Here is a 14198-nt window from a genome sequence, read left to right as displayed (position 1 = left end):
GCAAATACATCAAGAAATGATTCCTACCACCATGCAAACTTTAAATAAAAAGAGCTAAAACAGATAACCATATAACCATATAACAATTACAGCACGGAAACAGGCCATCTCGGCCCTACAAGTCCGTGCCGAACAACTTTTTTCCCTTAGTCCCACCTGCCTGCACTCATACCATAACCCTCCATTCCCTTCTCATCCATATGCCTATCCAATTTATTTTTAAATGATACCAACGAACCTGCCGCCACCACTTCCACTGGAAGCTCATTCCACACCGCTACCACTCTCTGATGATCAGCAAGGGAATGTATAAAAGCCAAGTGGAAGTAAAATGCGAAGAGAGAGATAATTAAAAGAAAAATGTAGGCATAGTTTCAAAATTATATAAAGATAGAGGCAGAATATGGTAGCATTGCACCAAAAATATACATATTTGTTAAAATCAGAATTGCGTAACACAAGTTCAGAAGTAGAAGGAAAATATTTAATCTTGTGCATTGTAATCCTATTCAATAAGATTATGGCTGATCCTTTATCTCAGTACCATCTCTTAAAACAACCTCGTATCCCTTGTTATGATATATGTAACGTTTCAAGGTCAATTTATTGTCACATGTACCAGTTAAGGTACAGTGAAATTTGAGATTACATGAACTAACCAATATATATTTGAATTATCAGATAATAAAAGATTCTGCATTGCTAGTTTATTGTTCAGGTAAAGAATTATATACATATTTTAAAAAGAATTGGAGCAGGAGTAAGCCACTCAGCTCGAGCCTGGTTTGCTATTTAACACGATCATGGCTGATCTGATTAACAAAAGACATTTTTGCATTACAACCACTCTAGTCCTCACATCCCTTGCCTATTAGTAACTATTTACCTGTGCCATAATATTTCCAGACTCTACTTCCATTGCATTTGCATTTCATGCATACTGTACATGTGCAGGAAAGAACTGCAGATGTTGGTTTAGGTCGAAGATAGACACAAAATGCTGGAGCAACTCAGCGGGACAGGCAGCATCTCTGGAGAAAAGTAATGGGTGACATTTCGGGTCGAGACCCTTCTTCAAACTGAAGAACGGTTTTGACCAGAAAACCACCCATTCCTTTTCTCCAGAGATGCTGCCTGTCCCGCTGAGTTGCTCCAGCATTTTGTGTCTACCTTTGTATGCACACATACTTGCTTTTGGCATATCATGCACCAGGCCAGTCCAATCACTTTGCATTTCAGAAATTTGCAATCGTTCACCATTTAGATAATATTCTAATATAGCAGCCATTCCTCTGATGCCTTTATGCATCTCATTTATCACAAATGCAAAAAAACATAAGGCTCCAGCATCAAGTCCTGTGGCATTCCATTTGTTATATCATGGCCAGAAAGACTCAGTATTGCTCCCTGCATTTCACTAAGCTAGCCCATCTTCAATCCACATTGTAACATGAGGTTTCCTCTTTATATTCTATAGTCATCTTTTACGTTGCCTTCTTGAAATCAAAGCATAGTATCTTCATTGCTTCTGCTCTATCCTCAGGACATATACTCTTTTAAAGAATTCATAGAACAGGAGATAACATGCCATGCTGGAGAGAAATAGATTACATACCAAAATACAGGACAGCCAGTAATATTAAATTCTCAGACTGGAAATTAGAATGTAGCCCAAGGCCTGGTCATACAACCCTCGTCATATATGAATAGTAATTTCATCTTAAAATTATGCCAAAGTAATAATTGGAGAATAAATGAAAATAAATTCTAATCCCCAATCTGCCCCTGTCCACTCCATTTTCAACATTTTAAACATACCATTATTTTTGGCAAAATTGCGAACATCCTCGATTGAGTTAAGATCCATATCCGGACACTTATTCACACATAACGCTACTGACTTGATTTTAAAGTTCAGCGTATCCCAATTACATGGTTCGAAGAAAAAAACGTTTCTGCATTTTGATGTTTTTTGGCGAGGGGGGGGGAACAGGAAAGAAGAAAAAAAAAGAAACATTTAAGCACAAAGCACATTTTCAATTCTCTTTTCAGTTTTTGCTTTTAGCCAAGATTAAATATTAGAATAACGAATGTAAAATAAATAGAAATTCATTTAACATTTTCAGCAACTTCAAGGTTAAAGAAAATCAAATGAGTTGGCAAATATATAGGACAAAAATTTAATCAGAAGGTCAAATGGTTATCAAGAATATCCAATTCATTTGGGAAAGAAAGTTTACAAATCCATAAATATCAGAGTTAACTTATCAACACCCAACAGAATCGCATTCTACAAAATCTGAGAACTATTCCCAAAATCCCACAAACATTTGATCAATTTAAAGCTATTTCGATTTCCAAAAACCTTCCGAAACAAATGGCTTGAATTATTATATTGCAAAGTGAAGTGCATTTGAAATTTTAATATCAGATAAAGTGGTCACCCACATCTTCCCAACAGCTTGAAGGTCACAGCCCAACAAAAAATGTACTTCTATTCCCATGTTTAGTGTCCAAGACAGACTATACTGAGGACACAAGTGCTCCTGATGTTGTAACTGTGCACCCATCACCAAGACATACAAAAAAAATATTTTCCCTCCAAAAAGTTAACTTGCAACATTTGGAAGTTATTTTGAATTAATAATAATATAAATAAAGGTGCTGGCAGCTCAAACTGTTCAAAGAATATCTACTTTTAAAATTGAGAGTTAAAGCTTCCTATAATTCCTATTGCCAGTAAGTTAACAAAATAACACATATACAAAATAAAACCTGGTTAAAATACCTAGTCATCTAGGAATTAACATATTGTACATAATTCTGAAATATCAATGTACTTACTTTCTGTCTGTAAGATCATAACCGCTCAATTCAATGTCTTCAATTTTTGTGTTCTTATGACCACAAATATTTCCATAGCTATCATAACCAAATACCAGCCTCTGTGCAGCTCCAGATGCTATAGCAAAGCCACAAATGATAGCCTGCAAGAGAACATTTCACGTTCAATTTTAAACACTTGTCTTCAGCAAGAATAACTATGAGCCAAAAGTTGAACTAAAACTTGACTGAAATACCTAGCCAATGTATTGTGAGAATGCCGTTTCAATGGAGAACTCTTCAAAGAGGCTGCAAGCTAGATAACACAGCCAAAGTAATTAGTCGTTACATGAACAGCATTCTAACTCCAGATGTGCTCTCAATAGGCCTTTTCAGATGGAAGTTATCAGGGGAAAAACTTTTAGACTGCTAATAAACTCAAACCTTTTTCCACCACAGTATCTCTGTTGTGTTAAAGGTTGGAATCATGTTCTTATATCAGACAAACAAGATGAAGATGTAGAAAAAGTTGCATCAAATAGTCATGGATGTTAGTTTTGGAATATATAGACAGAGCATCCCCGCGTTCTGCCATGGCAAGCCACAACTAAATCATCAGAAGATAATTTTGTACTTCCATGTGACATAAGAAGCCAATCAGCCTATTAAGACTGAGATAGCAGGTTAGCTAAAAGTTAAAGCTATGCCACGTAGAGAATAGATGATATTTGTAGCATTTTATATTACACCTTCAGTAATTTCATGTAATAACTTGTGCCATTATTTGCAATACTTGTCTTTTGTATATATTTTATTTGTCCGGGAGCTCACTGCCTGGTGAAGTGTATGTGACTTTCACCACCTGATCCAGGCTGAACTGAACTCAGGCAGCTGCAGGTAAAACCACCCACATTGTATCACAACCTAATTTAGGCTGCATTTAGAAGAATTTTGGGTAACAGAGAATGGACAAAAAAGCAGAATGCAATTTTCTGAATTAATTAAATTACAGAGAGGCTAATATCTGGAAAAAGTGGCATGATGTAATACATTCGCTATGTTTAACAGACATTTGTGCAAGCACTTATAGAGCGCTTTACAGCTAAACACAATCAGGTTTACTTATAGAGCGCTTTTTAGCTAAACACAATCAAAATGCGGCGGCAGCAGCAGCAGCGGTAGCGGAGACCCGACTCGGCCCCGAAGCTGTGGTGGCGGCGGCAGCAGCAGCAGCGGAGACCCGACTCGGCCCCGGAACCGTGGCGGCGGCGGCGGCAGCAGCGGAGACCCGACTCGGCCCCGAAGCTGTGGCTGCGGCAGCAGCAGTGGAGACCCGACTCGGCCCCGAAGTTGTAGCGGCGGCGGCAGCAGCAGCGGAGATCCGACTCGGCCCCGGAACCGTGGCGGCGGCAGTGGAGACCCGACTCTCGGAGCTGTGGCGGCGGCAGCGACCACCCACGGAGTTTGAACCGTCGCCTCGGCGCAGAGGGAGAACAAAGGGAAGAGACAAAGACTAAGATTTTGCCACAGTGAGGAGGTGTTTGGTGAACTCACTGTGGTGGATGTTAAATTTGTGTTGATTGTGTGTTTTTGTCATTTTTTAATTATATGTATGACTGCAGGGAAACAACATTTCGTTCAGACCGAAAGGTCTGAATGACAATAAACGAATCTAATCTAATCTAATCTAAAAGACTAAATTCTAACTCTTCAGCCATAAATCTTCTCAGCAACCTTCTGCACCCAAGTTTTAGTTTTTAGAGCGTGGAAACAGGCACTTCAGTCCATCAAGTCCATGCCAACCTTAGATTACCCATTCTATATTATCTCATTTTCTTATCCACTCCCTACACACGAGGGACAATTTACAGAGGCCAATTAACCTACAAACCCACGTCCTTGGGAGGCAAGAAGAAACTGGAACACCCGGAGGAAACCCACACAGTCAGGGGGGAGAATATGCTAGCTCCACACAGACAGAACCCAAAGCCAGGATTAAACCCGGATCTCTGGCACTATGAGGAAAAAGCCGTACCAGCTACTGTGCCAGCCTAGGTATTGCAAAATTCTTCTCGGAACAACCAGATCTGCATACAGTACTGCAGCTCTGTTATTTTGTTATGTACAATTCTAATGTGACCTCCCTGCTCTTGTCTTTATTGGCTGAGACATGAAATATAAGTGTATATGAAGTATATCTTGACCACCTTAACTGCCATTCTGTCATCTTCAGGAATCTGTGGGTATGCATTCCGAGATCCTTCGGGATTTCCTCACACCTCCCAACTAAAATCTTCAATTTTTATACCCATCTAACCAGTTCAATAATATCTTCCTGCACTCAAGCCTTTTCCACCACTATTTATCGCTAAATTTCATATCATATCAATAATTTCTATGTGCCATTAAAAAGCACTGGCCTGGCACTGGGCCCTACGAAACCCCTTTTGCACATAGTCCTCTAATCACAAACATTTCTGTTGATTATTACCCTTCGCATTCACCTACTGGTCCAAGTTTTAAAACAACCTGCCATTTTCCCTTGGATCACAAGACTTTTACTTAATCTACCATGTAACAAAGCATTTGAAATCAAATGCAATTTTGTTCACTGACCCATCTCATTGCCACAAAATAAATTTAGACAGATATAATTTTCTTCAAACAAATGGAGACACAAGGAAATGGAAATGTTGAAATCCAGAGCAAAAGACAAAATTCTGAAGGAACTTAGTGGATTCATCAGAGGAAAGGTCCAAACCGGAAATGTTTCCTGTCAATTTTCTCCCTGAATGTTGTCTGACCCATTGAGTTCGTCAATGACTTTGTATTTTGCATCTTTCAACAAATCTATGCTAATTGTCCAAGATTAATACATACCTCTCTAAATTCTCATTTATACCATTGCTCAATCTTTCCTAATAATTTTACCTCTTTTGATACGAGACTTATTGGTCTGCAGATACTTATCCTACCATAATCTTTCATTTTATACAATACATTTAGCAACCCCCTGGTCCCGGACGCCTTCTTGTAACAGTATGTACTAGAAATAGATACGAGCGTGCTAGATTTTATCTCTAGCTTCCACGGGAACCTGGGATACACTGTTTCCAGACAGTGATTTATCATGCGTTTACACAATTCTCATAAATCATAATTATTGCCAACACTACACATAACTGTAAAATAAATCAACTTTAAAAATTATTTTGATTCCTTCAAAATTGTATTGTTGGAGAAAGGTTTTTTTAAGTTTTACTCTAATCGCTCTAAAACCCACCAATTTGTCCTTCCCATTGTAATGCTCTCTGCACGCAATTACACTGTATTACAGATGCCAATTTATACTTTCTCGTTTCGACAACAGTGTGTGTCAATTATGATTTTTCACAGAATAATATGTTGGATAATTGAATAATATATTTGAATAATATGAGGAAAATGTGTTGAGAAAGTGCTGGAGGTACTTAGCAGGTTAAGCAGCATCTGGGGAGGAAACAGACAGGTGATGTTTTGAGATTACACACTTTTTTCAGACCCTGCACCTTCATTCCATACCAGGAAGATCTTGGGGCCCTCTGGTTCTTCCTTGAGCAGAGACTCAATCAGCTGCCATCTATTACTACTCTCCTATCTGGTGGAACTTGACCTCAACCATTATTTCTCCTTTGTCTCCTCTACTTGCTTCAAGCCAAAAATGTAGCCATGGGCATTCGCATGGGCTCCAACTATGCCTGTCTTTTTGTTAACTACATTGAACACACATACCCCCACAGCATTTCTCAACTCTTCCCGGTTATATCAACAAAAGTTTCGGGATTGTCCCCAGCAGGACTCATGGATTTCATCAACTTTACCACTAATTTCCAACCTGCTCTCAAGTTCACTTGGACAATTTCTGACATCTCTCTCGCCTTTGCTGTTTCTTGTGTCTCCTGGGAAAATATATTGCTGCTTGCATAAACCATTCGCCTCACATTCACCCCCCTTAGATGACCCAACTGTAAAACAGTCACTAGCAATTATCTTGCTGTTTAGAGCCATAAATCTCTCTATGTGCCGCTGCAACCCATATATTCTAGCTATTTGCACAACATGGGCCCGCAAAATAATATTGATAAACAAATTCCTACAACAAAAATGAAGGAAAACTTACCATGCCAACACAGAACAGAATAAATATCAGTAGCCACAGTACATCCGTGCAGCTGCGTTGTTCCAGAGGCTTCCATTGTCGATCTGAGCCCTTAAGAACAAATAAATAAGCAGATATAAACAAGACTGTTCTCTTAGAGTGCAACATCACAAACCATTTGCTCAAGTTTAACAGATCTGCAATTATTTAAATGGAAAAAAAGAATCTTGAATAACTTCTCTATTGTAGGACCTCAATAGTGTGAATTTTAGCTAAAAAAACAATCACTAATTTGAAATAGCGAGACCCCAAAATGAAAGTGTTATTTACAGCTTTGTGCCTGAGTGTTACATCCCAGAACATATTTGGGGAAATCAAACCATACTTAATGTTTTTACTTTGCCACAAACATCTTAAAACGATGGCCAAATTACAGAATAAACAAACAGGTTCTGCCAGTAAGGTTGCCAGACCTGAAACCTACTTCCCTGCACCAATTTTAATAATTCTATGGTGCTTTACAGAACTATTCTAGCTGGAGTCATATCTCAGAAAATTGACCTGCAGAAGACATACAACAAATTATTTTTCCACTCCTTTGGTGGTTAGTTTTACCATCAATAACAATTCATCTGTACTTCCTCAGTGCTTGTGAATGCACTCAGTTAACTCATTTATTGAGTTAACATTTTCTCTAATGCTCGTGGAACTAAAATTAACATGGTATGGCATACTTCCAAACAGTCATCCTCAGTTACCCTAGCTTCAAAACAGCGGGGAAAATCGTCTGCATGAAAAACGAAGTTACCAAAAGGTCTCCCTCACCACTCTGGGAGAGACTTGCATTATCAATTGCTCATTGTATTTGACAGAAAATGCCTCATGTTATTGATGGCAAAACCCCATCAAAGAAGTAAAAAAACATTTTGTTGTACATCTTCTACAGTCACAATTTTCTAGGATAGGACTCCAATTTGAATAGTTATATAAAGCACCATTTAACTATAAGGTAAGTGCAGGTAGCTGGTAGTTGTTGTCCTCATCTTCACCTCATGTCAGATTGAGTTATGAAGTGCAGAAACAAGTATTCGGCCCAACTAGCCCATCCCAACCAAAATGTCCCATCCTCAATAGTCCCACCTCGCCACCATTGGCACATATCCCTTTAAGCCATTTCTATCCATTTACCTGTTTAAATGTCTTCTAAAAGTTGTTACAGTACCTGCCTCCTCTGGCATCTAAAGGGCCTGTCCCACTTATGCGACCTTTACAGGCGACTGCTGGCACCCGTGATAGGTCGCCGAAATTTTCAACATGTTGAAAATTCAGCGGCGACCAGAAAGACGCTACAACTCTTTGGAGACCTCTCACGACCATAGGAGACGTCTCACGAACATACAGGCGACCCCTGACGACATGTTGCGAGTGACCTCTCATAACCATAGGAGACCTCTCACGACCATACAGCCTGTATGGTCGTGAGAAGTCTCCAAAGAGTCGTCAGGTCGTTCTGGTCGCTGCTGAATTTTCAAAATGTTTAAAATTTTGGCAACCTATCACAGGTGCCGGCAGTCGCCTGTAAAGGTCGCGTCAGTGGGACAGGCCCTTTGCTCCATAGAATTCCAGAATTTGTTTGCGCATTGGTGGTAAAGAAAGCTTTTGGTGTGCTGGCCTTTATAAATCAGAGCATTGAGTATAGAAGTTGGGATGTAATGTTAAAATTGTACAAGGCATTGGTGAGGCCAATTCTGGAGTATGGTGTACAATTTTGGTCGCCTAATTATAGGAAGGATGTCAACAAAATAGAGAGCGTACAGAGGATATTTACTAGAATGTTGCCTGGGTTTCAGCAACTAAGTTACAGAGAAAGGTTGAACAAGTTAGGGCTTTATTCTTTGGAGCGCAGAAGGTTAAGGGGGGACTTGATAGAGGTCTTTAAAATGATGAGAGGGATAGACAGAGTTGACGTGGATAAGCTTTTCCCACTGAGAGTAGGGAAGATTCAAACAAGGGGACATGACTTGAGAATTAAGGGACAGAAGTTTAGGGGTAACATGAGGGGGAACTTCTTTACTCAGAGAGTGGTGGCTGTGTGGAATGAGCTTCCAGTGAAGGTGGTGGAGGCAGGTTCGTTTTTATCATTTAAAAATAAATTGGATAGTTATATGGACGGGAAAGGAATGGAGGGTTATGGTCTGAACGCAGGTGTATGGGACTAGGGGAGAATACGTGTTCGGCACGGACTAGAAGGGTCGAGATGGCCTGTTTCCGTGCTGTAATTGTTATATGGTTATATGGTTATTGTTTGGTTGGTTGCCCATATATGTTAACCATATAATAACCATATAACAATTACAGCACGGAAACAGGCCATCTCGACCCTTCTAGTCCGTGCCGAAGTCAAGATGGCCTTCAAAGTCCTTGTGGCACCGGGGATGACGCCAGGGTTGAGCAGTGACCACTCTGATATTTGCAGTAGGTTGAACTCATGATATATATTTTAGCGTGTAGGAAGGAACAGTAGGTGCCGGTAGGCACAAAATGCTGGAGTAATTCAGTGAGACAGGCAGCATCTCTGGAGGCCATGACCTTTGTTGGTCCAGAAAAAACAGATAATGCAGAAAAGCTCTTGAACCGAGGATGATGGAAAAAATAAATATAAATCGTTGGGGCACCCAAATGTGGAGATATAATACCATATACCCATATTATTTACAAAATCTTTTATTTCCCATTCCTACAAATATCTTTTTCTTTTAATTACAGGGTTAACCAATTCCCGGATTATTCTGTGGTCTCAATGTTTCCTCTGACCTCCATCCTTAAACCATTCGCAGTTCTTCTTGAATCTATGTTATTTTGTTCCTGAGCCTTCAAATCCTGGAAAAGGTCCCTTTTTTTCTTCCCCACCCTTAGTTGTTACTTGTTCTTCAGCTCTTATGGAAACTGCACCAGTATTTGCTGAGCCTCGTTGTATCTTAACATACCACATTGTGTATAGAGTATCTGCCTTTAAGTTCTTGAACAGTTTATTTTTGTAGTGTGGAAACAGGCCTTTGGCCCATTGAGTCCAAGCTGACCAGCGATCATCCGCACACTGGTACTGCCCTACATACTAGGGACAACTTGTACAGAAGCCAATTAACCTACAATCATGTACTTTGTATGCTTTAAAGTCCTTTGTGCAGTGTGCAAAGATAATTTACATATCTTGCTCCAAAGGGGAACTTAGTTCACAATTACATCTCAGTTTTCAACTTCTGTTCTATAAAATACTCAGCACTTCAACCATTAGAGACAGTCCTATTCAGTTTATTTTGAATCTAAATGCTTAAATCCCTTTCGACTCTCAGGTTACTTAGCTTTACCCATTCAAAACAATGATCTATGATTGACAACTTTTGTTTAACTAGTCTGTATTAACTCAGGTTTACAACAATAATAATCCACCATCTTTTTGCCCAATTTATAGTCTTGATCTTGCCTTGTAATTACCGTGTTTCCCGGCAATGAAGATGCTATTTTTTACCCTAATATAAGGCCCGAAAATTTACCTGCGTCTTGGAGGCCGAAGGTTAGATTGTTAGCCAAGAAAGTTAGACTTGGCTATCCATCAGTACAGTGGCTGTAAAAGGACAGCACCGCTGGGGGGGGGAAGAGTTACTTCCACAGTGTGTGGGGAGTCTGGCCTGGGTCAGCATGGCTGGGCCGCTAGGGGTAAAGTTGCAGGGAGAGCAAGTGTTGAGGATGAGAGGGTCGGGGTCATGCCAGCAACTCACTCAGTAGCTTGGGTGGCTGCGAGCGGCCACCGGGATCGGACAGTGGAACTGCAACTAGTCCCAGGGCTCGCAGGCGACCTGGGAACTGCAGCTAGTCTCAGTAAGACAGAAGTCTTCCACCAACCAGTCCCAGGCTCTTCAGCACCACCAACAGGTGTACATATTGACAACACATAGCTGAAAACAGTTGACGCTTTCAATTACTTGGGCAGCTTGAGATCCTCTGATGGCTCGCTGGACAAGGAAATATCAACCACAATCAGCAAGGCCAATCAAGCACTTCATCGACTCACTTCAAGTCTACAAAGCTGCAGTGCTCTCCAGTTTGCTGTATGGATGTGAAACATGAACCCTGTACAGGAAACACATTCACCAACGTGAGAAATTCCACATGTGCTCTCTGCGGTCCATCATGAGCATTCGCTGGCAAAACAGGGTGACTAACGTGGAAGTGCTGGACCAGTCTGGCTTCACAAGCATCAAAGTAATGATCATAAACGCCCAGCTTCGATGGACAGGCCATGGAATCAGGATGGATGAATCCCACATGCCTCATCAACTGTCAGAGTTCTGTCACAGGGTCAAAGGAACTTAGGGCCCCCAGGGCGTTCAAAGACTGTATCAAGGGCCTCCTTCAACATGCAGGCCTAGCCCCAAAAGAACTGGAAACCCGTGACAGTGGCAGGACTGGCTGGCATACAACCACTAGGAAGGCGGTCAACAGTTTCCAAGACAATCGCCGAAGCCGACTCGTTAGTATCAGAGACAGGAGGAAGGCTGCAGACTTAAATCGCCCCACAGCGGCCTTCATGAGCCCCCATCGCTCACGCGTGTGTGGCGCACACATCAGACTCGTGAGCCACACTCGATCTCACCAGACATGAGACTGTGCAACCATGCTATCGTCATCTACGACAGGCCACCACCACAGCATTGAAACAGGCCCTTTGGCCCACCAAGTCGACGCCAACCAATGATCACCCTTTTGCACTAGTTCTGTTATCCCACATACTAGGGGCCGGTTAGAGAGACCAATGTGGGAGGAAATCAGAGCACCTGGGGGAAACTCACAGCATCAGAGGGAAAACAAGCAAACTCCAAACAGACAGTACACAAGGCCATGATCAAACCCAGGTCTTAGGTGCTGCGAGGCAGAAGCTCAACCAGCTGTGCCATTGTGCAGCCCGTGTGCTTCTTGCATTTAAACAAAAATCAAGTAATGGTATTTTAAGTCATTTGAACTACAGTATAAACAAATACTGTAGTTCAAATGACTTAAAATCCCACACCCAGAATCTGTTTTGCAATCGAAGGTAGACACAAAATGCTGGAGTAACTCAGCAGGACAGGCAGCATCTCTGGAGAGAAGGAATGGGAGACGTTTCGGGTCGAGACCCTTCTTCAGAATCTGTTTTGCAATGTTGTATTTTAAGTGTTATTACAAAATCACTGGGGGTTTTTTTAAGGTATACCCAATATCTACCTGCATATTAAAGCTACAATTGTGAGTGCTGCATCACATTTCAACACACTGAAGTGCAAATTCAACAGAATAGTTTAGTTTAGAGATGCATGGATAATTGTACATGGATAGATGTAAATAGATCAGCTTTTTCCACAAAACACTTTGCACAAATACAAAACCCAAATTTTAAATTGGTCGTAAAATAAAGATTAACTTTGCTTTACTGCATCAAAGAATGGCATTCTGTCTGATCAACTAATCTTCGCAATAATTGTTGTTGTTATGGTTAAGAAAGTGAACAATACTAACACTTAAAACAATGCTCAAGTGCAAAAACAGATTGCACAAATAAACCCAGCATTCTCATCTTTGCAATAGTGCTTCCACAAAACAATGACCTTTTGCTGGCAAAATTAAAATAAAATGCCCCTTTCATTCGATGAAACTCGCTATTCAATTCCCTCACAACAAAACCAACGCTGGCACTGTCGGTTCTATTTTGAGGAGCTTCTCAAGCAACAGACCAGTCTTTGAATAAATCAAAAACATGCATTTATACCCTTAAAATAATATTGAAGAATTTATCCCAAGCTACAATTTAACTGGATTTAATTAGACCATTAAAATCCCTAAACAGCACATTCGCAGAAAACATCCACCTACAAATGAAATGGAATGAAACCACCACAGTCCCGAAGTGTAAACCACAAGTGGGGGATGAAATTACTTAAGTATAATCCATACAGAGACGCGTTGATCTCCTCTGTAATTAAAGATTCAGCAAGGGTATTATTCGTGGAAGCAGGTGTCGGACAAGTGAAATAAAATCCTCGCGTACATTAACACCCAGCTTGTAAACAGGAGTAGGAAATGTTCTAACGATGTTTTGTTTTGCACAGAAAAAGTGCGATGTTTAAAATGAAAAATGCAAGCGGAAGGGTGAACCCGCCAACAAACACGATGGCCTGCTTTCTTGATTGTCGTTAGTTTTCTTTGCCTACCTTTCATTGATTTGTTTCATATCTCTCTATATATCTGTCTCCCTCTCTCCTGACTCTGAAGAAAGGTCTCGACCCGAAATCTCGCCTATTCCTTCTCTCCAGAGATGCTGAGTTTCTCAAGCTTTTTGTGGCTATCTTTGCCTGAAAACATTCCAGATTATCGTTCACATAATTGCCCCCACTGCTGATCAGGGTCAGCACACCAAAAGAAAACAACATCTGCATTTAACCCAGCATCTGCAGTTCCTTCCTACACAGTGGACAGGACAGGAGAGGAATAAACACATGCACACTCTCACTCACCTCCTCGCCGCCGCACCCGCAGCACCCCATGGCTGGGCAGCAGCAGCGTCGCCGCCGGGTCCCCGGAGAAGAGGCCGCCGCTAGTTGTTGTTGTTGCTGCTGCCAAAGATTATAGAGCTCTGCTCTGCTCTATAATCTTTGGTTGTTGCTGCTGCTGCTGCTGCTGCTACCAACAGCGCTGCAGGAGGGCGAGTCCCGGGGGTGAAGGGGAGGGCGGTGCTGGTTGTTGTTGCCGCTGTTAACAGCGCTGCAGGAGGGCGAGTGCCGGTGGTGGAGAAGGAAAGGCGAGAGCCGGCGCCTCCCTCTAATCCAAAGAACTCCTCTAGTATCCTTGCTCTAATCACTTCCCCCACCACTGGCGTTACCGTCTAACAACTCCCCACAGCAGAACCAGTCCCCATCCACTGGTGTCTCCCTCGAACCAGTCCCCTCCTCTTCATATTGTGCAGGAAGGAACCGCAGATGCTGGTTCACACACCGAAGATAGACACAGAAATGCTGGAGTAACTCAGCTGGACAGGCAGCAACAGCGTCAATATTATGTGATGCTGCCTGTCCCGCTGAGTTACTCCAGCATTTTATGTCTACCGTCCTCTGCTCTGGTGCTCCCTTCCAACCACTTTCCTGCCACTGGTGTTCAAAGATCTTGCTCTACTCTCTTTGTTGGTGTCTCCCTGTAACAACTTCAC

At 41.5% G+C, this 14198-nt stretch overlaps 1 protein-coding gene across 1 annotated transcript in view; it reads right to left on the bottom strand.

Moving 5' to 3' along the window:
* Positions 1 to 13927, bottom strand: part of slc44a1 (solute carrier family 44 member 1) — a 56996-nt gene extending 43069 nt beyond the window's left edge. Inside the window, exons 1-4 of the mRNA XM_033018220.1 lie at positions 13510 to 13927; positions 6983 to 7072; positions 2845 to 2987; positions 1819 to 1955 (exon numbers count right to left, since the gene is read on the bottom strand). Coding sequence (XP_032874111.1) covers positions 1819 to 1955; positions 2845 to 2987; positions 6983 to 7072; positions 13510 to 13539 — 400 coding nt within the window. The 5' untranslated portion in view covers positions 13540 to 13927. The remainder of the gene's footprint in view (positions 1 to 1818; positions 1956 to 2844; positions 2988 to 6982; positions 7073 to 13509) is intronic.
* Positions 13928 to 14198: the final 271 nt, after the last annotated feature.

This window comes from Amblyraja radiata, chromosome 3, assembly GCF_010909765.2.
Source record: "Amblyraja radiata isolate CabotCenter1 chromosome 3, sAmbRad1.1.pri, whole genome shotgun sequence".
In the NCBI taxonomy this organism is placed as follows: domain Eukaryota; kingdom Metazoa; phylum Chordata; class Chondrichthyes; order Rajiformes; family Rajidae; genus Amblyraja; species Amblyraja radiata.
The sequence above is the reverse complement of the archived record's forward strand: the minus strand, read 5'-3'. Positions and strand labels throughout refer to the sequence as shown.